The 24591-nt window shown below is 39.4% G+C and overlaps 2 protein-coding genes across 3 annotated transcripts; both read left to right on the top strand.

Annotated features, from left to right (window-relative positions):
• Positions 1–116: 116 nt before the first annotated feature.
• LOC148721530 (polyunsaturated fatty acid 5-lipoxygenase-like) lies at positions 117–18457 on the top strand. 2 transcript variants are annotated; one of them, XM_088734578.1, is made up of 12 exons: positions 117–299; positions 9761–10106; positions 10413–10554; positions 11307–11447; positions 13287–13405; positions 13599–13797; positions 14006–14112; positions 14675–14929; positions 15333–15439; positions 15891–15993; positions 16976–17194; positions 17803–18457. In XM_088734578.1, exons 1-12 carry the CDS (start codon positions 235–237, stop codon positions 18034–18036), a joined length of 2037 nt encoding a protein of 678 aa, XP_088590704.1. In that variant the 5' UTR covers positions 117–234; the 3' UTR covers positions 18037–18457. The 2 variants fall into 2 exon arrangements, with proteins under 2 accessions (XP_088590704.1, XP_088590705.1); XM_088734579.1 differs by lacking the exon at positions 117–299 and adding an exon at positions 2571–2726.
• Positions 4986–7489, top strand: LOC148721531 (uncharacterized). Its single transcript, XM_088736805.1, has one exon. It carries the CDS (start codon positions 5311–5313, stop codon positions 7186–7188), a length of 1878 nt encoding a protein of 625 aa, XP_088592931.1. The 5' UTR covers positions 4986–5310; the 3' UTR covers positions 7189–7489.
• Positions 18458–24591: the final 6134 nt, after the last annotated feature.

The following is a 24591-nucleotide window of genomic DNA, read 5'->3' on the forward strand; positions in this document are numbered from 1 at the left end:
TCGAAGATAACAAGGAGACCTTCGGTCGGGCTATCGGTCCGTGATAATTTGGTTGAACAGCTGGTGCTTCCACGAATTGGGTAAATATACATTTGTTGGCGATTTCACTCGTTAAACAGTGTAGAAAATTAATTAATTACATTTTGAATCAACGAAGCTTATCAAACAGTTGCCTGATAGAAATGCCAATTATTCTTTCTCCAGAGAACTGATTTCCAAAATATTTGAATTGTAATGAAAAAAATGAAGTTCTCAGTTCTTTTTATCTTATTGATGGAGGGTTTAGCGACAGCTTTAAGGTACAGTTAGAATTTCGTTTTTTTTTTTTTTTTTACTTGGATTAGATTTTTGTTTTTACTTGGATTAGTTTATTTGTTTTCAAAAAGTCTTCATTTTAACGTAACTCGCCTAAACCTTTGGGAGTTGCACTAGTCGTAACAAGATCTTTCCCTCCACAAAAGTTATCCCAACTGCAGCAACTGAAAATGACACGAAAATGGGCTCAAACTGAAAAAATGTCAAAAAAAATTAAGTTCGCTTTTAATAGGGCTACGAGACTTGAATGACATGGAAAGTCATGACGAAGATTCATTTGTTGGCCCCCAGTAGTCAAATCTGGAAACTGTTGATGCCAAAAGCTGCCGAAGATATGTTGTTTCTTAGCGTACGTATACGGTTGTCAGCTAGCTTCGTTCAAAACGTCATCTTAAATTTGATCATACTGTAGTTGTTAAAATTATAACGAGTATTTGATTTAGCTCACCTGTCGAGTGACAACCTGTTGTAGATTTTAAAGAATTTCACTTCATTAAAACTTTGTGAACGACCATTTGGTACTTGAAGACATGAAAAAGTATGTTTGCGAATTCTAGATACAACACTTGCGAAGAGACTTTAATCACATCGAACATGCCTGTTCAAAATTGTTGGTTACGGATAATTTCAGAACCTTTGGTAATAGGGTTGTCCATGAACTGCGACAGAACGGTTCATTTGATTACATATGCAGTCAACTTTATCTCGAGAAAAATAACAAGCTTACTCTTGCAAATATGGCAGTGTCTGTGCGTGATTTTGTTCAAAAAAGTCAAATTGCCGTCACAATCATGTTCTTTGTAAGAATTAAAAAATGACAATCTTCTTGCCCAGTTGTGAAATAATAGCTCACAACCCAACTGTGGATCTAATTTGATTATACTTAATGGCGTCAATTGGCACCAATTAATACCAGATTTGATCGCAGAAGTCTCCTGGAGCCTAATAGCCTAGGATCGAAATTCAAGCAAAGTCTGTTCGTAGGTTGTTGCATGAGCAACTGACAAACATTCCACTCAACGTTTTCAATTACCAAGCAATCCTTCAAAAAGTTTTATCTGGATGTCGTTAAAATATCGTTATTGCATGAGCAACTGGCAAACATTCCACTCAACGTTTTCAATTACCAAGCAATCCTTCAAAGAGTTTTATCTGGATGTCGTTAAAATATCGTTATTGCATGAGCAACTGGCAAACATTCCACTCAACGTTTTCAATTACCAAGCAATCCTTCAAAAAGTTTTACCTGGATGTCGTTAAAATCCACAGCAGGTTGTCACACGCTACAGGTGTGCAAAGTAAAATATTTGCTGCAATTTTAACGAGAACTATGACAAGTGACTTTGAATGTGAAGGTGACAGCCGAGGAAATCGAGTTGCATGTCACAGTCCTTCTCGCATTTTTTAAGGCGTAGCCCAAATGTATTTTTTATAGGAAAGAGCAACACGACTCTCAATAAATTTTCGACTCGTCGAAGCGTGGCACTCCCGAATGCACGATTTTTGTTCCTAGCCGAAAGATTTTTCTAGTTTTGTCAGTATTCTGAATGGCCTCATTTCAGAGCAAAGATGTCTGCTTAACAAATTTCAGACAGTGCCGCTGGATAAAATCAATAAGGCATAACCGATGAAATATATGGCCTATTTAAGGTGAACTCGAAGAATAACAAAACTGGCCTATAGAGCTTCGTGAAACTCGCCTTTATCGTTAATTTTAACTTACGTGCGCGGATTTCTGAGGATCAAAGTAGGCGTACAATTTCTCTTCAAAGGTGCCGAAATTTTACAACCTTCAGCAACTCTAAGTATCAAAACCAGGGTAGAGTGTGATTAAAAGCAACACTTGCAAAAACAGGACGTCGTTGTCAGTTTCATAGCTTCGCTCTTGACGAGTGTATGAGAAAAGAAAGGCGTGCGTTATTTCGTCCAATGAAAACCGACTGGTTTGCGCTTCGCAGCTTATCTCACAGATCTTGAATTGTCTCGTCACTATAATTAAACATCGCCAGAACGGTATGCATTCTACCTAGAATTTAAGAGTAGGTCAAACTGCTTTGGTACAAAACCTCCATAGAGGATGAAACCTTTGGCATGTGATTCCAAAAGTATTCATTATCAGCAATTTTTCTCTCCTGGTAAAACCGAAAGGTCTGTTGGGTGTTGTTGTTTGTTAACGAAGTTTACACAGTATGATGAAAATAAACAAGGAAAAACACGCTAATTTCTGTATACACAGCCGTCGATTTGCATGTAGGCGATAGCCTGATTATAAACTGCTATCTTGAGGCCATTGTAACGGGATTTCTCGTTAAACAACACTTTTCTTTCTCGGTCCCAATAGCCAACGGCATGGAAACTAATTGGCTCATTTTAGTGGCTTCATTCAGTGTAATTTCCTCATCGTCTTTCAGGTAAGACAAATTGTTTATAGGATATCTTTCGCGATGAGCATAAATTAGATGATTCAAGTGCTATTTGGGGTAAATCAGCTCGGTCAAATTACCAACTGTTGCACTCACCCTTCCAGTGAGAGATGAACTGTGCGATCATTTATTAGTGATATGCGTGGAAAAATTTGACTCTGTTTACCCCTTTAGTCGCGTTTATTCCGTTCCATGGCTGACTTGTACGGCCACTTTCCTTTGCCTTGTTATTGGAGTAGTCGGGTTTCTCCCTCAAGAATTTACTTCCCAAACTTTGTCACGAATACTAGAGTGTTTTTGGTCTCTGTCTGTTAAGTATCGATCAAAAGCAGGAACCTTCACACGAAGGCTATCAGGCTCGTAATCTTCCCGGCACGACAATGAGTGTTGCTTAGAAATTATCGGGAATTGGTTTATTCAGGGCCACCGGTTCATATTTTCTTTCGTCATGATCATAGCCGTTTTTGGAGGCCCAAGACTTCTGGAATTTTCGAGCGCCTCACTCATTGAATGGGGCAGAAGAAAAAACAGGACTTAAAGGATTTTTGTAATATTTGGTTATCGTACGCGTCTCTTTCTTTCAGTATAGCTCACGCTTTGATTTTTTTCTTAATTAAAATGAAACAACGACACCTTGACACACTTCTGAGAATGCAATCAATTATGCATATTTTTATCAAATTTATTAACATATGAGAGGTTTAATTTCACAGCGAAAAACAATTTGTTAAGTAAGTGTCCCTGATTAAGAACTTGGAAAACATCTACGAAGTATTTGCAATTGTGGCATCAAAAAGTGACGACTAAAAAAAAAAAAAAAAGATACATAGGTGTATCTGAGCAACGTCTATCTTTCTTGTGGAATGTAACTTTAATTTACTTTTTGAAAAATAAAATGGGGAGAAGAGTATGGGTTGCTTTTATAACAGGGATGAAAATTGAGAATACCTTATAAATCATCCCTGAAAACCCCTTTACTTGGAGGGAAATTCATAACAACCACAATGATTACCATGGAGACGTGAAGTGCATGACCATCGAGGGCATATCACTAGGGTGATGTCTTTTACGGCTAACGGTTAGATTTTTGCCCTTCTTTAGGGCATATGCCTAGTTCATTCCCTTTTCAAGCTAGTGGTTAACCCCATTGAGACCGGCTACACTACTTTCGAGACTGTTATCAAATAAGCAAGCAAGCAAACACGTCAGATAAATGTAATTTTGCTTTTCTAAAACGACTTCATAAAAAATTTCGTCAACCGGGGCATGTTAGAAAAGAAGTAATTTGCGAATGGTTTCAAAACGTAAGTTTCTGTCCGTCCGCGTTTAAAAGACAAATGCTTCATTTTCAATGAATATGAAATGTTAAATATGTTTTGGGACGCCCCAAGTCTAGTCAGTGATACAGGGAGTTGAGGCACAAGCTCCAATTCTTTCCACAAATGAAAGGCAAATGTAACATGGGCTGTAAAAACGTCAAGAGTATCTACGAACTTTAAAACACGAGCGTGAACAAATTTGTGGCAAGACCCCAGTAAAAAAGGAGGGCCTGCGACCAAGAATGAAGAAAATGGCATAATTTTATTCTGCAACAATATAACTTCAGATTTGTATTGTTTTGGTTATGTCAGTTGTTTACGTGCAACGAATTGTCAGTCATCAGTATTGCATCTTTTGTGCATGCTCGCGTTAACGAGCGAAGCCAAACATTATGGCACCCCGTATTACTAAATTTACCATCGCGTCCCATTCTGCCAATTTCTTTGGAGATTTTCAAAAATTTATTTATTTTTAGGCTTAGCGTCACTTTGTTTCACCCTCATTCGATAAAAACATCCTTTTGATCTGCAACCTCTTTCGTCTGTTTTCTTCACGCTCGAAAATGGTCTATTCATTTGTTTCATTTATCTTTATGTTAATTGCTAGACTGGTTAGGGATCATTATATAGTGATGCTATTTGAGAACAATAGTGATGCATAAATAGTTAGCATAATGAGATACAATGAAATATATGAAGTTCATATATTTTGTACTGCGGTATTAGATACATACGATGCACGATCCTCGCAGTAGATAGCGCTATTTAAGCAATAGCGAAAATCAGACTTGAAAAAAAAAAAAAAAAGTCAGTCCTGTACAGGATTCGAACCACTGACCTCTGCGATACTAGTGCAGCGCTCTACCAATTGAGCTAACAAGCCAACTGTTACAAATCAACTTAACTGTTACGCATCAACTTAAGGTGGTCTTCCACTCAAAAATTTGTATTTTTTGTCGAAAGACTTTCATTTTGAAAATGGTGCTTTTTGGTATCTTTAACCATTACTCTTTCATTCTACAGCTTCCTTTTTTCCATATTCAGGAGGTAAAGTCAAAAATTTTGCTAAATTCCTTAGGGAGTATGAATTTTCACCTTAGCAACGACCATAGCAACGGTTTGTTTATGAAAACAAAACGCAGTTGCAGTCAAAAGGAAACGACGGAATTTCTCCTGGGACCCCTCCCTGGTTATTCCCGTTGTTTATTGACATTTCAATCAGGCATACATGCAGTGAGTTACGAGCACCCAAAATGGCGGATGATATGTGGCGACACTATTTCCCAACTTATCATCCACCATTTTGGTCGTATTCGTTCACTCTATTCCTATTGCGATTTTGCTTGATAATTTATTTATCAATGCCACCAAAGGCTCGTTCTGGTCACACAAAAAAGCGTAAATATCGTGGAAACCAGTACTCTACTGAATCGAAGCGTTCGAAGAAGGAAAAAACGAGTGTCAGCACCAAAGGTCTTGGGAAAGAATGTTCAGCTTCTGCCCGCAAGATTCCAGCAGGTCTGACCACCGCATCTTCTGAGGGTATCAAGGAGTGTAAGGAGTCAATCATAAGTGGATTTCGGTTTGTAGCTATGAGAATTTTGTCTTCTGTGATGGAATGTATGCCATGCAAAGAATGCTTTGTTTGTGATTTAATTTTACAAGAGCAAGCTATGAAACGCAAAGGTTGTGCCTCGAATCTTCGTTTGCTTTGCTGCTCGTGTGGTTGGTCTATGGAATTCTTTACTTCAGCTCAAATAGGCCGTTTCTTTGAAGTAAACAGAAGATTTGTGTATGCTTCAAGATCTGTTGGTTGTGGACGTGCGGCAGGTAAGAGGTTTTGTGGACTTATGAACATGCCGCCACCTCCTAGACCTACACCATATGCTCGCCATAATAAAGAAATACTCCGAGCAGTAAAGAAGATCTCACTGGAGACAATGCGTGATACTGCAAGAGAGATTCACGATATCAAGCCAGGTTCAGATGAGGGCATAGCAAGATGTGGAGTGTCTGTTGATGGAACATGGCAGAGAAGAGGCTTTTCTTCTTTAAATGGCTGTGTGAGTGCTATTAGCATGGATACAGGGAAAGTGGTAGATGTTGAGCCCCTAAGCAAAGTTTGTATCAAGTGCAGGGAGCATGAAAATGATCCTGACACCCCAGAAACTACTGCATGGAGAGCAGACCACAGAGCCTCTTGCAAGGCAAACTTTAAGGGTTCAGCACCAGCTATGGAACCAGAAGGCACCCTTCGAATGTTTCAAAGGTCAGTAGATCTGCATAAGCTGCAGTATGATGAATATTATGGCGATGGTGACAGCAAAAGTTACTCATTAGTCAAAGATGTATACCAAGTCTATGATATTGAAGTTCAAAAGAAGGAATGTGTTGGCCATGTTCAAAAACAACTGGGAACAGCTTTACGAAAGTTAAAGAAGGAAAAGAAAGGGATGGGTGGGAAAGGCAGGCTGACAGATGCCATGATTGACAGACTGCAAAATTACTATGGAATTGCCATTCGAAGCAACTCAGGTGATCTTGCTGCCATGAAGAAGGCAATTTATGCCAGCTTGTTTCACTGTGCTTCTTCTGCAGACAGTAATTACCATGGGCATTGCCCTGAGGGTCCTGAAAGCTGGTGTGGTTTTCAGCGGGACAAGGTCAATAGGACAAACACTTTCAAACATGGAACTGGCCTACCTTTAGATGTCAGAGAGGAAATCAAACCCATTTATAAAAGGTTGAGTGAGGACAGCCTTCTCAGCAAATGTCTTGATGGCAAGACTCAAAACCAGAATGAGTCACTCAATGGTATGGTTTGGGAGCGTGTGCCAAAGGGGGTGTTTGTTGGTTCTGAAGTACTGCAGCTGGGGGTTTATGATGCTGTCGCTCACTTTAATATTGGTTCAAGAGCAGCTATTAAAGTGTTTGAGAGTCTTGGAATTCCCCCAGGTGAATTCTGTATAAATGAATGCCAGCAGTTGGACAAGATTCGTGTTTTGAAAGCTGAATACAAGTTCCAAGAGAAGAACAAGACAAGGAGGAGGCTACTCAGGGGAAAAAGAAAGAAAAAAAATGACAAATCCCAGGAAAAGGAGGGTGACATATATGCACCTGGTGCATTTTAATGAGAACATCAAAGAGCTTAGCTTAAACTTTCCAAAAGGCACCAGTTGCTTTAGTGATTATTTTGATTGATCAACTTAAATCTTTAAACTTGATTTTCTCAGTTTTGCAATTTTGAGAGAGTGCCCGTCACGGCAAAAAGGATTTCTTGAAAAGTATTAAACCAAAAGGGATGAAATTTTCAGGGAGGTTTGCTTGAGTATAGTTCTGTGTTGTGAACCTAAAATTATTAGTGATTTTTAGTTACATGGTTGTTGACAGATGTATCCATGGTGATAATACAAACAAAAATGTTGTAATCAAGGAACAGTTGCAATTTTATAATAGCTTGGCATAAAAAATATGGGTTTTCTGAGGTTCATGACATAAAGCCATCTTTGTACTTAGTTTTGATACCAATTTCAGGTGAATAGGACCGCTAGTTCTTGAGATATCCTTTTTACAAGAACACCATTATTTTCACAGTTGGGGCCCCAAAACTTGGTTACCATGGCAACGACATGTCTATCAAAATTCTTAAAAGTATCAGTTTGAGGTGATCTCTCCAATGGTACTTAAATAACTTAGGTAAAGCATAAACTGAATTTTTTTAAAATTTGAGTGGAAGACCACCTTAACGGCCTGCTCCCAGTTGGCTTGTTAGCTCAATTGGTAGAGCGCTGCACTAGTATCGCAGAGGTCAGTGGTTCGAATCCTGTACAGGCCTGATTTTTTTCAAGTCTGATTTTCGCTATTGCTTAAATAGCGTTATCTACTGCGAGGATCGTGCATCATATGTAGTTAGCATAATATTGTGAAACATGGAGCTTAAACAGATCAACAACACCCTTCTGGTAATCTGCGCTCGTATTCAAGTTTAGAGATAGTGAGGAAAAAGTGAGAAAGCGTTCCTTTGATGAAGGAAAGGGAGAAAGGCTTGGAATTCTGCCGTCAAGCTCACAAACAAGAGTACACTTCAAATATGATTTTTTTTTCTTTATAGATTACTTCATTTTTATTCAAACTACTGAAGCAATATTTAGAAAAGTAGACAACCTTGTAGATACAATTTACGATACATTATCCGCAGCAATGCTACTAACTACGTTAGCATACTTACAGAACTACTTACATATTACAATGCATTAGTTACATTACTGCTGAATATGTTGATTTACCAACAATACAACTGGTTAAGTTACCTTATTTATGATATTACTAATTACGTTACGTTATTTGAAATATTAAATTATTTGTCGGATACTTTAAATTAATGACTGACACTAATTAATCTACTTCTTACATTATTACATTAGAGCGCGTTAAAAAAAAACAACAACAACAAAACACATTTACACCAGTAACGTTACAAAGACTTTTTATTCAAACATAGCTATGGCTGTTTTGTTCAGACTACTAAATAACTTCAACTTTCGACATCGGTTTAAATCACTCCTTTTAATCCAACGAAAAGACTGCGAACTTCAAGCGAAAAGCACATGTTCCTATCTCATAATACTAACATAACAAAAATGTCCTTAGTAGGGTGGTCTCATCACAAGTCCAGTCGCACTGGGGGGCGTGATATCCTCCCACTGTGGGTCCGGGCCCGAACATTGGCAAGCTAGGTCAAAAATAACAATACATCTTGGAAACAGGGTTATTCCTGACTACAAAACAAATCACCGTTGACATCTCTAGTGGTTTCAAGCAGGTGCTTTTCTTTCTTTGTAGCCTGCAGTGCAGGCGTCGTATTATGGCGAGTTAACGTTATAAGCTCGTAATCGTTTGTCCGAATGCCATGTTTAAGTTGGAGTGGACGGTAGGGGTAGGGGGCTGCGGAATGGCGAATAGTCACTCCCCCACCCCAGCTCCTCTCCTTATTTTTGACCATCAGTCATTCCCTTGGTACAAATATCTTTCTCTTCCCAGCCTTCCGCTGCCATAAAAATCAAAGATGGCGGCCACTTTTTGCTGAGAAAATACAGAGCACTCGCTCGCCCTACCTACGACTGCTCTGCAGGTTATTTTCTTCGTGTATCGAAGTTTTTTTCTTTAGAAAAAAAAATAGTCACCTCAAGTGAAAAAGAACCAAAACAGTCTACAAGATTAAAGGACTGATCATCATTAATCACGTGAACGGGGGAGAGGAAGGGGAAGGGGAAGGAGGGAGGGAAGGGAGGAGGGAAGGGAGGAGGGAAGGGAGGAGGGTAAGAGGAAGGGGGAGAGGGAGGAGAAGGGGAAGGGGAAAGGAAGGGAAAGGAGAAGGAGATGGGAAGGGGGAAGGGGGAGAGGAAGGGGAAGGGGAAAGAGGAACGAGAAGGGGAGGGGGAAGAGGAAGGGGGATTCGAAGGACGTCGGTGACGTCACTAGGCTTTATAGAATTCTAATGTTCCCCCTTACTGGCTGTCAATTTTCTACAGTATTCCCTTTAAACTCTGTAAGCGACGATCGATCCCCCACATCCGTTCCCCCTGAAGACATCTGACCTCTCCCGCGAAAAAAAAACTCCTAACTTCCCCCTTTGCTTAGGCGAGAAATAAGAATGGTCCCTGCCATCCATTCTGAATGATTTTTTCTTTGTTATTGTTCAAGGTATGCCTCAGCCGCCGATTGTGAGGTGTCTCTGCCTCAACACGCCTCTCCTGAGTGTAAATCCATTAGAAATGCTGCTCTCGACAAACTCAAAGAAACATATACCATGAAACCAAGTCCATACGGCTTTGTGCTGTTGAACATGACCTTTTCTGAGCTGGGAGCTGTCGCACTAAAGGACCCATTTATTAGCTACTACACCAGAGCATACGTGGGAATGACACAGACAAGCAACGGGATTTTGCAGAGGTACAATAACGCAACCGCGGGACAAGAAATAACTGGATTGTCGGACTATCTCAAGATGTCAGAATTTTTTCAGACAGTTCTGGAGCCAGTACTTGGGGTAAATATCATTCTCTTCCCTATTGACGCATGAACCGACGTCAAGCTCTTCTTTTTGAGACCTGTAGGAGAGCTCCACGATCGGACATCACAGCCACTGGCAAAGCTCTCCTTATTCAAATTTTTTTTAGCAGTTCTTTACCACAAGAAACTTTCCACACTCACAAAACAGAACAAACTCTGAAGAAAAAGGTTCAAGCTATTTGTTCCCATACGCTTGGATCTTCCCTCTACATAGCGTAGCTCTGCGCTGGTCTCATTTGGTCCAACTAAGCAAACTAATTAAACTTATGTTTTCTACCTCCAGGAATATGTGAGGCCAGCTTCAAGGCACGAAGCATTTATAGACAACAAGACCCAATGGATCAGTGATAGATTTTTTACTCAGCAGCGTCTAGCAGGGAATAACCCGTTGATAATCAGACGGGTAATCATCAAAGGGCAGCAAGGTAGAACTTATTGTTAACTGAGGGTCAAGTCTGTACTCGAGCCAAGTGCCTCGCAAGGACTCACGGTTGCCTAATGAATAGTGCACTGAACTCTGGGTCGAGAGGTCTGGGAACGAGACCCGCCCAGGTCAATGCGTATTGTCCTTGAGCAAAACACTTTACTCTCAAAGTGCCTCTCCCCAGGGTCCAGTCATTCGAAGGCCGATTAAATTGTAATCCCGGTTTCTACATTTCTCTGTTCAAAAGCCGTTGAGGGACAATTTTCCCAATTCTTTTAACAGCATTCAAACATAAAACTGTGGACGTATGGAATTAAACTGAGTTTTCTTTTAAAGCTCTCAGATCTGAAATCAAATTTCACACTAACCCTGGGTTATCTTAACCCAGCTTTGAACAAGCCGGCTCAGGAGTATAAAAGGATACCGGCGAATTTTCAGGGGAGCCTGATGAAATCCTAACTAGTGAAATATGAACTTCAGACTAGTGACATGACAAACCTATGCCCAGGGCAGCTGACAGTGGGATCATTGTGGTGCATTATGGGTCATTAGACTAGCCAACTGACTGAGAATCATACAAACTCACATGAGCATGGAGTGACTGATGGACGGACGGACGGACAGACACCGAACTGCCCACTGATAGTCTCAGGCTGCGTAACTGCCAGACCGAGGTAGTGTGGGTATGTATATAAAACCTGATGGTCTGTCCTACGTTAGTGATGAAGACGATTTTTTATTTGTACCATTTAGGATGTGCCGCAAAGACAACTCGAGGGAAATGCTGTCGTTTCCCTTTTACATATCGTGGTAGAGTTTACCGTCAGTGTACGACTGTAGATAGCCACAGGCCATGGTGTTTTACAAGGAAGAGAAAATGGGGATACTGTGCAGGTACAATGAAACTTAATCTGATGATTCGTGTTCTTAAATTTGACTTCACTGCGTTGTTTTCCGTTAACTCATTCATTTATTGTGTTTTTTCTTTTGATTGATTTTTCAATTTCATCTGTTGATGAAAATTTTAAAATAATCCTACACTTAACATACTTTAATTAAAAATGCATGCTCACGTTTTTGCATCAGCAACACTTAGCATTACACGTTGTGGTATTTCTACGAGTTCTTATAGAAAAGGACTGGACATGGCTAAATAGTCAAGTTGTATACTTACACGAGATCAGGGCTGTGCGTGGGATCAATGTGTGAGTTTTAGAGTGTGCTCTAAGACTCACACCTTTAAACCCACGCACAGCCCTGATCTCGTATCCAGATCTTAATCTTATCGTGTAACCGTAACGGCTTGGCCGTGAAAGGTCTGGGTACGAGACTTCTTTAGCCCTTTAGGGGACCTAACTTACCGTCAAAGAACCACGCTCAACCAGAGTGCTTTGCGCACCATTGTTATTGTTATTATCCGGGAACTCGATACTTTTTCTCACACACCAAATGGAAACGGCAAAGAATTTAGAAGAGGTATAGTGACGACGTTTTCTGTCTGTGGAAAAGAACCAAAGACAAAAAGGGAAGAATTTGTAGGACGGGCAAACAGCTACATTCTGTCCAGAGATTATATTCTCTTGATTCTGCACATTGTAGCACGATGCAATCACTGATCACGGCTGAAATATCAGACTCAGAAGTTATATTCTTGGACCGAAAAGTGAATGAAAGCGAGAGGTTTAACAGGGAATCGACCCTTCGCGTCCAAACGCATTACAAAGAGACGAAGTCCTTCGAATACTTGAATTTTTATTCGTGTCATTCATCAGGCTCAAAGAAGGAATTCGTAAAAGGAGAAGCGCTGCACCATCTATGAATAAATTCGTCAGGCTCCAGGTTCGATAAAAACCCACAGGTTTTCAAAATATAATAGCTTTAGAAGAAATGTATCTCTGAATTTGTCTCACCGGGAGTGGAAGGTCACTCAAAAACTTACATGGGATTAGGCTTGAGGATCGATTGTAAATGTTTCCACGTCCGGCCATCCCCCAAGAGGCTGAGAGGAGCTTTATATTTGCTTTTCCTCCGAAATGCTGTGTAGCAAGGCTTCTGCAAACTCCTTGATCGTTTTCTTGCTAAATCCCAAAGCTAGCGCTGTCTTTCGCTCACTCCATGTTCTTACATTGATCTAGTCAGCCATATGATACGGTGGCTTCGTGCAGGATGACCTTTTTACGATGGTTTCGTTGTCGCGAACGCGAAAAGAAATAACGAAAATACGTAGTAAACAGACGATAGATACGTATGATGCACGATCCTCGCAGTAGAGAACGCTATTTATGCAATAGCGAAAATCAGACCTGAAAAAAAAAATCAGGTACTGTGAATGTATCAGATACTGTGAATATATGAAGTTCATATAGTCTGATTCTCGCTATTGCATAAATAGCGTTCTCTACTGCGAGGATCGTGCATCATACGTATCTATAAACGCAGTTCAAAATATATGAACTTCATATATTCACCGTATCAGACGATAGATACTTGAAGAAACCAGATGAGGGTATGAAAAGCCGGTTCTCTATCACGATTGCAAATATTTAGTCGAATAATATTACGCACACGGTAAGCTTTCCTTTTCTGTAATACAAAAACTGCTGAGAAAGGCCAGTACTCATGCAATGCATCCTGGTTGGGCGTGGCCCTCTAAGCCCGCGGGTGCCATTTCGCTATAATTCTCGATGTTCAGTCAAGCTTACGTTGACATGATCAAATATCCTATTTTCTCAGAACCAGAACCAGAAATACCAGGACTGGATCTTAGTCATTTGAAAGAAACAATGAACCCTGACTTTGACTGGGATGGTGCCGTCAGAGCGGCTTTGGGAACTAGTGATTCTTTGGAAGATGTATGTTCGCTTGATTTGTTAAATTAGCAGAAGTCTGTGTCGTGAGTGAGTATGAAAATCTCTTCGCCAATAGTCCCTCTCAGCCTTTAAAATTAGTTTTTTCATCTTCATTTATCTAAGTCTTTGATTACGACAAGTAGGACCAGGAAAGTTTCAACTCATACGGCATAATCCCTTTTTTGTTGTATTTTAGGCCATAAAGCAGGGTCGTATTTACGCTCTTCGTTATGAGTTGTGTGACGATTTGGGTCGAGCTCCTGACCTCACAGAAAGAGACCAAAGGAGGACGATGTGGAACTTTCTTTCCCCCATTGCACTTTTTGCGTCGAAGACAGTTAGAGGCAAAAAGAATGAACTTGTACCTGTTGCCATACAAATGGACCACACACCAGGTTAGCCACAGTAGACGTTTGGGGAAATGATGAGACAAACTTCATTGCATAAGACCCATATCTGCATTTAAAAAAGATATCACCAATGGGTGGAGGAATTCCTGATACCTAACTACTCGATCATGGTGCCTCTATAACTCGTAATCCAGCTCGAGGCAAAAGCCTTGGTAGACTTACCTTAACGTTATGAATATATCATCTTTGATAGATTCATCCGTGTATACTCCAGCCGATGGAGACAACTGGTTACTTGCCAAGCTTAATGTTCAGATCACAGACATCGGATATGCTCAATTCGCGGAACATCTTGCCAAGGTAAAATCAGCCTAACGGTTCATTTAGCCGGAATCAGGGAGGCCTGATTCATATTTCAGGTAACAACTGAAGGAAAAATATCAACACCCAATTTTGATCAAATTTATTTACATTTTAGCTGACAGATTTAGGATTCTTCTGAGTAGAACCATCCTTTTTTTCCTTTTCCTTTCTGTTTTTAATTTTTCCATGGGGGCATAAACAGATCCCAATAGCCCTCTTTTGGCTATCGGATGCGATATACCTACTGCACTCGCCTATATATTCACGGCCCCTGTTAACGAAATGGCTGGTTAACAAAAACACAGCAAAGAGGTGATACAACACAAAAACTTAATTTCATGAAACAATTCAATACTTATTTCAAAAAACAAACAAATTTAAAAGAAAAACAGAATCAGGGAAAACGATTAAGGGCCAAGGTGTAGGATTAAGATTGGTGTTGGGAAAATAATTTACCATCAGTTTCAAATTAGCCTTTGCTGAATATGAAGTGTTATATCGATGATAGTTGAGTTGATATCCATGGATAAGTGAAGTATGTCTTCTTACAACCCTATAGATCCATTTCTTTGTGGAGCCCTTTTGCGTCTCTTTAAAACGTACCCTGCCGCCCAAGCACCCGTTGAACCAAATGCTGAAGTATCATTGCCGAGAAGTAACTATCCCAAATACCTTTGGAATACCTGTTCTTCTAGGCGATACAGGCTTCGCAGCTTTGCTGTTTGCATACGGAAAACAAGGAGCTTTGAAGCTTATTCGAGATGTACATCCGTTGACATCATGGGAAATAACTGACTTCAGGGAAGAAATCAAGGTATCTCTTTATCCCTCACGATACCTAGCTATATAACCTCAATTACGCAAGAATTTAAAGGAATAAACGGGGTAAGTTTCTAAAGAAACTATGTTGTTGCGCCGGTGGGGGAGTATAACAAGGTAATTTTGGTGTGCCCAAACCCCAACCTGGAGGGCCAGTGATCACTTTCTGTCTGGTCTCTACCCTTCTACCTGTCCAGCTTGGGTGGCCCTACCAGGAGACGAATCTCCCGCATGCATAGCACTAGGGGTTACCGAGACACACAAGCTCTCACAACCGACGCCAAGGTATTGATCCTCCGGGGAGATCTATCATAAGCGCATCTGTATAATTTATTTATATATTTTAGGTGTAAGATTTAAGTATTTCAATCAAGATAGGGCTGTTTTATTTTAACCAGAAACGTGGTGTGTTCGACAAGAATCTTCTACCATACTATCCGTTCCGAGATGATGGCTTGGTGATATTAGCGGTAATTGAAGATCTAGTGAGGAGTTACATTAACTTGTAAGTGAAGCTGTAAGTTGGTGTTCTAAATCCATATTAGGAAGAGCATTAAAGGCATTTCCTCGTGAATAGTATAACAGATAGATAAACACAAAAATGGGCAACTTTTTTGGATGCTGAATGTTAATGATGACGGCATACGATGATTCCAAATAAAGGCAGGAGTTTTGGTTTCATTTTTTTTTCTTTTATGCCGATCGATGCTATGTTTAATTTGGAAGACACTTGGGAACAAAAGTTAATACGATACAAAAGCAAAAAGGAACAAAAATTCCTCAGGACGGAGAAAATCAACAAGGAAATGAAATGACGAATTTGTGAAATGATTGGTTCAAATTTTATACCTTGCACATGTTATAACGCAGCGCTTTTAACCTGTCAATCCAGACTTATGGCAATCAAAGTAGGGAGCAAAAGATCAAATTCAAATTTCGTGATTTTATTCGTTTAGATATTACAGAAATGATGAAAGCGTGAAGGAAGATGTGGAACTGCAAGCGTACCTGAATGAGGTGTCACTGGATGGAACTGGACCAAATGGAGGAATTGGACAGGTATATTAATAAAAGCGGGGTATTGAAACCTCTAGATGTTCCAAACGGATCCTTATCTATTCCCCATCTGGTGAATCATTGATGTCTTAATTGGAAACTTATTCAACATCACCCATACACTCACAAGGTTCCTTATAGATTGTTTGATTAAGATCAGCACTGGAAAAGCAGTTCATAGCGAAACCTAGGGGTAACAAAAATCGTTAAAGTCATATCTTTGTTGGAGCTGAACGACCTAACTTTGCCAACAGATCGAAACTGACCAATTGCGACTGACTTACGCTTTTTGAGTATTTCACATTGTAAATTGCACATCGAAAAATTGGCCAATCAGTTTTTGCTAACAAGAATTATAAACTTTCTGGACTTACACAAAGCTTCTTATGTGATGCTGATGACGACTCACGCCCAGGTGTTAAACTGTTAGCCACAACTACCGAAAAACTTTTAATCATCCGTATCATTCCCCATCATTAACGTCAAGATCTGAAGAAAACATTTCTACATTAACAGTACACCCAAAAGGTTTCCTATAGTTTGCTTCAGATCACTAAGTGAAAAAAAGTGTTTGTCTGTTTGTCAGTTCGTCTTTTTTGTTAATGTTTTCAACAAATGAACCCATCAAAACGACTCAACTTTACTGATGGATCGAAAGTGACAGATTTATCCTACCAGGATCTTGTAGTCAATCCGGCCCTCCGTGGCAAAACTGACTTACATCTTGTCACAAACCTTATATTGATACTCGAAGAAAAAACAACTCCTAATTCTATTAGTTACTGATGATTTCCATCAGTTGTCCAAATGTCCGTCACAACTACCGATGACGGTCTTCTTCAGGCTAATCTCACTTACACGATCATACCAGACGATCGTATTTCTTGTATGTAAAATTATTTACCTGAAATATACGCCCTATGCAAATGCTTTCATGTTTTAAGTTACCGCTAAGGCTAAAGACGTTTCGTTCTCTTCCTTACAGATCAAAGGTTTGCCACCAAGTGTTGATTCCAAAAGGGAGCTCTGCGAGATCCTTAGTCGTTTCATTGCGCATGTGACTATCTATCACGCGTCGGTTAATTACGTCACTACGGATTACCCAGAATATATCCCCAACCAACCAACTAAACTGTACAACGACTCCAGAGTGGAAGATGGACAATTCTCGTTTCTGAGACTGCCAAACAGAGTTGCAAGTGCAGTGAGTAAAAGTTTTGTTGATTCTAGTTCCTCTTTTTAGTTTGTGGTTTGGAGCAAGATTTGCATGATTAGTTTGCCATTCTTCGTGGAAATGAGCTTTCATCGAGAGTTTCACTAGGAAGCTCTGATTTTGACATACGTCTTTATAAACGGTATAATGGATTCTACTCTGAATCATTTCAGTATTTCACCTCTTCGTATGTCCATCAAAATAACGATTTCTTAGGAAATAATGTTTCTTGCCTTTGTGTTTGGTGCAATCACCGATAAATCCGATGAAAACTGGCACTAACAAGGTGCCTGAAAAGGAAAACACTGTTGCAAAATAAGTGAAATGGTTTCCCCATCGTCATCAACAACTTTAAAGGAGCAGTTGGGTAAAATCTAACTTTAATAAACATCCTTAATTCATCCCTACTAAAAATATTTTTACCTCGATGAATTTATCTTTCACGAGTAACTCGGTCACTTGTCGAGGAAGGAGTTGTGGTTTTTTCCACTGACACTACTAAAAACATTTCCTAGCTAAGAAAAGTTTGGTGGATAACTTGCTTGTGTAAACACGACTACAGCGTTGTACGCTTGATCTTAAATGATTTCTTTTTGCAGATCCAGTCTGCTGCATTTAATAGTCTGGGAAGTTTGCGGTTTGATTCTTTGTTTGACTACGGCAACGAGCTTGACGACACTAAGGCTGTGAACCTGGTCAATAAATACTATTGTCATCTGATGGACCATATTCAGTCGTATTTGCAAGACAAGAACCATTGGCGGGAGAAGAATGGCCTCCTCACATATCCGTATTTTATTCCAAGATGGCTGCCTAATGGCATTCAGACTTAATCGACTATACTTGTGGGATAGTATTACTTCCGTTAGATTTGTGTGCGTGCTAGTGTTATTAGCGTCGGGTATACAATACTTATATGTAGCTTTACTCAAGTGTCTCCGACTTGGAATCATACCTTGCTCAATGGCATTCAAACCTTGTCAAACAAACTTGGCAAAAAACAAATAATTGCTTTTGCTAGTTTAGTGTGATTTTGACGGCATGGTTACAAAATACATTGCGGCTTGAACTAAAGTGGGAGGGTAAAAAATGTAGAATGAGGTATGGGGCTACATTGGAGTTGTGTCTATAAGGTTGAGGATATAAAAAAGGTGCAGAAAATACACTGGCTGCAAGTAATTGCTGTTTATGATACCAGGACACTACTGTAATGTATTGGAAAGCAAATTAAACATTCCTCAGCTTGTTCACAAAGACTCCTTACTTGTATGATGTTGAAAATGCGTTTTGTATGAGAAAGCGCTGTACCAAAGAAATTTAAAAGAAAAAGGAAACTTGAAAATTTCTCTTTGAGTTTTCGCTCTCATTTAATTCGAACGACTGCTAGAGCATTTGCGACAAGTGCGTGACTGTTGCCCGCAATCGAGTGAATAGTGCGTGTCCTAGTTGGAATTATAAACCTGAATTCAGAACCATCATAATGCCAAGTTTCGCGTGCTCTGTAAAGCGTGAACGGTGACGACAAACGATCGATCGTCTGTGAACGTCTATCATTGATACTGTTTACCTCCGTCTTCTCACCACTTTCACTTGGGCAGTATATTTTAAAAACAAACTTGACTGGCCAAGCCGATTCAACCGTATTCGAGTCACCAAAATATAGTCAGAAATTAATAGGTACACCCCAAGGATGTGGAGACTTTTGTTGGTTTTATTGCCAAAACATGACTGGCATCGAAAGGATAGCATCTACATCTCTCTCCAAGTACAAAAGCTTAAGTTTTAGCACTTAATTTCCGTTATATGGATTTCTTTCGTTCTTTCGCTAAATTTTATGACCTGCTTACAACCACACCATCATGGACCACGATGAAATGTCAAAGCTGGAAATCAACAACATTTGGCTTACAATAAAAACTATTGAAGCGTTTTTTCAACCGAGAAAGAAACACTCAATTTTTTACAAATTCATTAGCGATTTCACATCAAGCGCTCGCATATGAACTTAATTTAAGTCCTTTATAAAAGTCAAATCATATCCCATTTCTCTTATTTTGGGCAAACCTTATCTAAAAATACTTTCCTAGAGGTTGCATAAATGATTCGTTGTAGTTTTTCTTTCTTCGAACGTTTCAAGATGTCCCATACGATAAAGTATGATAGGTCCTAAGAGTACTTATTTCAGGCGTTGTTTGAACCATTTCTGTATTTTCATGAATTTCTAGTTGATTTGATGAATATTAAAGTGTTCCGACACATCTCTGATTCGCTTCCGAGATGTATCAGTGATTTTAAACTCTCCAGCCCAAATTTGGTGACTTTACATGTTTCTGTCTGTAATGCTTGCCATGGACACAGTCTGACAGCACCGGCATCGGTGATCTGATCAGAAACCAGACGAAGTGTGGTGACTTTACATGCTTCTGTCTGTAATGCCTGACATGGCAACACTGGCATCAGTGACCATTATTCTTGCTAAGCTCAGTTCCTTCAATTTAGAAACTTTTTATTCATTTTTCGGACAGTCTCTCAGCCGCGGACATTATCAGCCGACATACCAGCCGTCCGAAGGGGTTTTCTTACTAAGTATACCCATAGAAAACTGTGATTTGGGACCACACGGGACGAATTTCCAGAGTTTATTGGGTAAAAGCACTTGGTTTGGAGGAAACAAAGAGGACACTTTGAGCGCTGAAAACAACGACAAAGGTTTTATTTGATATCATCAAATTTTATTTTTAAAAATCACCTTAACTAACTGGTTGCTCTGTTTAAAGCCTTCGATCAGAATTCCGCAAACTGCTCGCCGAGAAGGAAAAGTTGCTATCAATCAATCAATCAATCAACTTTATTGAACGAGGGTGACACGTGACAGCGCTTCAACTGAGTAACTAGTGGCCCTCAAACTAAATTTGTAAAACAAAGTTAAGTAACAAAGTACACGTCGTAAAGAAAAGGAAGTATAAGTGTATGTATGAATAGGACTAACAATAGTAAAAACTATATTACACTTATAAAGATATTCTTATAATGAATATCTACAAACTATAATTACAATAAGAATACAGTTGGGATAGGTCGAGCGAGAGGAAGGTTATGAAATGTTGGATTAGCATAAAACTAAGAATAAAATTAAGTTTCAGTTACGCTAAAATGATCAACGTCATTGTATCTGGTTAAAAAATGTAATTAAATAGCCTTTCTAGATGAGGTTACACATGTTACTTTCTCAAGGTTAATAGGCAGAGAGTTCCAGAGCCTGGTTGCGGACACGCTAAAAGTTCTCCCTCCCTCAGATACACGATTATATCTGGGGCAGACGAGGTTTAAGGCACTATACTGCCCACTGCGTGTGTGTAAATTTGTATTGCATTTAAGAAGGTCATACATGTAGCTGGGGCCGTTTCCTTGAAGGCGCTTAAGGACTAGTGAGCACTTATTGATTTTAGCTTCATCATAAAATGGGAGCCTCCCTAATTTATGAAAATTCATTTTTTAAAATTAATTTATTTGATCTTGTGTCAGCTCCCAAAATTACTCGGGCAGCACGTTTTTGCAGGATTCTCGTTAAGTTATCAGCTGAGCAGTTTGACCAGTTAGTTGACCCATACAACATTACTTGTTTGATAGTTTCTGCCAAGTTTATTAATAATGCTAATAAATGCTATGTTTTTGCTTCAAGAAAATGGTAGCCTCAAAGTAATTAAATTTTCATGTAGATATTACTGAATATATTGTTTAAGTGATAAGAATAAAAACAACTTGCAAAGTGAATGTGCACTCAAGATTTATGACAATCCTCGTTGTCTACGATTTCGGTTTTCACTTGATAGTCTCTGCCAAGTTTAAGCACTTTTAACTCTTTCTGTAAATTTTAACGAGGATTCCATGAAAGTTTTGAGTCAAGCTGAGGCAATGGAAACAAATATGGTTGATGTACCACGAGTAAACAAAACAGCTGGACGTTGTTTTGATCAGTGCTCACGGCTCGATGTTGTTTTCTTCCGATTTTGCCGCTCTAGTCGTGGTGCGGTCTAATAATGCTGATAAAAAAAATTAAAGTTAAATTCTCGCAATCGAAATAAATTTAAGTGGTTAAAACTCTTCAACTGACCCTTGTTAAGCTGAAAAACCTCCGGAAAATTTAAAAACTACTTCCTGGGTTTGCAAACTTAAAAAACTTTTCGTCAAGATTATCAGATCGCAATCCCAGTGGTAGACCAATTCTGGCCACTGTTGCTTTCATTCACCTTACTAATAAAATAATTGCCGTCACGGTCTTCGCCTTTCTGGCTGACAGTTCATTCGGTTTCAGTCATTTTGATTAGTTCATCGCACTTTTTTGACAGTTTCAGTAGAATCAGTCACTTGATCACAAAATAAGATTAAATTTATCTTTCTCTGGCAAACTTTAGTCATTTTCATGTCACATAAAAATGCAATAAAAAAAGCACACTGTAAACCGAATAAAGGGGGTAAGTTTCTAAAGAACTGTGCTGTTGCGTCGGTGGAGGTGACAAGGTAATTTGATGTCATCAACTGAGTAGATAATGAAAACTGGTCACCGTGAGGGCTTTAACCCTTTTCCAGCTGGCAAAAGACCCTGTAATTTGGCCATACAAAACTTAAGCTCACTTTGTTTGTCGTTATATGAATTATCCCTTACAATATTTGCGGTTTTGAGACACCGTGGGTTCAGACTTTGGGGTCACGTGACCTAGATCACCCGCTCGTATTTGGATGTGTTCAAATCGATTCGTTCTCTTACGTTTATAGGAGTTTATCGAACCATTTTCCCTCTACAGAAGTCCTCGGGACAGCATCATTAAGCTGGAATGTGGGTCGAGGCAAACCTCTGAAAGAAAACAGAGGTGAGAGGTGGTTTCATGTAGACTGGACCACCAAAATGCTTTAATTCATGCAAGCTTGGCGAGTTCACAAGTGAAGTCGTGTCTCTGGCCCATCTGTGGATGGCTATCAGGACCTACCAACGCTTTTTGGGCCAGTTTTGAGAGGCAAAAGTCTCGATCGATGTGATATTTTGCTGGTAGGACTGGGTGGCCCGACACGATTCTAATAATTTGTCAGAATGGAAATGTGAGGTGTTGCCTTCTCGAGTTGTGGTGGAATTTCCCAGAACTCTTTTCGGTCATAGATGAGGCAAAGGTTGTGTTTGGGACACTAGCTTTCGTCAAAAGGAAGAACAAGAACTAGCGGATAAAGTGAGAAGGCATTTTCCAGCCAAACAGCAAGATGTGGCCCTGAGGTGTGTTTTGAATGCAAACTTTTGATTTCTTGAGCAAGTTTTTATCTTAAAAGATCGACACTTTTAGTGTTGCTCATGGAGCAGAATGTTGGATTTTTGGGATTTGTTGTTATATGAACGGTTCACTGCAATGGAAATCGGGAATCATTGTGGCTGTTCTAGGCTGCAATAGGTGTCACATCAGACAGCCTTGCAATGTACACACTTACATAATGTTGTCTCTTAATTTCAACAAGTAACAAATAACAACAGTAGTGGGTGTTATGACTCCCATGTATGCATGGCTTGCGAGAAAGGGTTAAAAACTGACCTTTCGCTCTGCCTTAAAGCCTTTACGGTGGCCAGTTTACATTATCTACTAATTTGATGAAACCAAATTACACACTTTCTATCGGTTTGGTAAACCACGCCGAATGTTGCCAGAAGAACACGAGAAAACTTTGAAAACCAAGAGGCGCAGCCTCTTCTGAAAAAATTGCATTCAATTAAAGAGACCTTTCAGATAGAAACTTAACTATTTCTATAAGAAAGCGTATGGAAGAGAAAACACCGAATAGAGCGAACAAAAGAAACATCATTCCTTTTATCCTCGTCATGAGATCGAACTATCCTCTCTACAAGCAAATGGAGTTTTGGTGCTCGCATACTCGAGTAATTGTTCAGATCATGTCGAGATACTTTCAGTTCTTATTTCCTCCTAAAGAAATAACAATGCAGTTAAATAATTAATTTTGTGTACATTCTTGGGCATATATATGTTTTGGGCTCATTCTAGCGCTGTCTAATGATCGATATAATTAATGGGTACGTACATGTAGAAGTACCATTATAAATAACTTTTAAAATTAACTTCTTTTCTGGCTCAACTCAAGTAGTTGTTGGCCCGAAATTGGATTTTGTGTCTCGCATTTCTACGTGGAATTAAATAAATCAAAATTGCGAAACCTCCATGGTCGACAACAATGACTACATAGATTGGACTAAAAGAACTGTGAATACGTTTTTGATCAGTCCACTTTTCGATTTGCAGTGTGATAAAATCCAAAGATTGTCCTATTTCTTACGTTCTAATTGAAAGATTGCGATACTGTGTTCGACGAACAAGCGATTGAAAATTGCATTCGTCAAAAATTCCATGAATTTAAAAATCCCTTGTCGCTGTCTGTAATGCGACTCGTGAGAGTTGATGAGCTGGTCGGGTTCTCGATAATGTTTACCTTGAAAAAGACGCGATAAACCTACTGAAATAGAAAGAAAGCGAATTCTTTGCGAAATTGAACCTTCCTTTTGTATAATGGCAATTCTTACCTCGGTGGCTCACGGCCAAACCACTCGATAACAAAGCGCTCACGACCAAAGTTAGATCCGGTCGTACAATGAAATGCGCTTCCATTCTGTCCCAGGGGCCGCTAGCAGTGGCTACATTCTTCAGGAATCCACTTGAACATACACCTGAGTTCTTCAAGTCTGTTCTTTCGATGCGTGACTAAAACAGTTTAACTGACGTAAGGCATAATTGCAAAATAAAACCTTTCAGAACTTGTTTAGTGACTTTCGCTTTTGAAATTCTGAACTTTCGTCTTCCGCTTTCAACATTTAATGACTCGGCAGATGAAAATAAAAAACAAACAAAACGCAAAAACTATAAATAGCCAGAACGATTTGTTTCAAGGATTGATTTCGAGAGTGAGGCATTGCTAAACAGGCTAAATTCAGCCTCCTCAAATTTCCGTCAATTATGCCAAACGACTTAGCAGATCAAACAAAATAGAAACTGCCAAAATGGACTTTACCAAGGTGCTGTACACTATAAGGTTTAACATCCCATCCGGACATGTTAGAGAATGGGAAAAAGTATTCCTAAATAGCTCTATTAGAATTACACGGAGATTTTATTAAGTGCTTACATGATGCATTTGAAATTCTGGACAGTTACGTAGCTGTTTGTGCCGGATAACTGATGAAATTCGTAATAAAAACTGACAACATCGATAACAAGGGAGAGGGGATTCAAAGTTTTAATTGGTTTAAAATTTTCTGATTGCTGAGGGGTAACTGAACGATACTTTAAATTTACGTAACATTTAAGATTATTAAATTTAATTGAAAATTTAAAAAAAAG

Source organism: Stylophora pistillata, chromosome 10 (genome assembly GCF_964205215.1).
Source record: "Stylophora pistillata chromosome 10, jaStyPist1.2, whole genome shotgun sequence".
In the NCBI taxonomy this organism is placed as follows: domain Eukaryota; kingdom Metazoa; phylum Cnidaria; class Anthozoa; order Scleractinia; family Pocilloporidae; genus Stylophora; species Stylophora pistillata.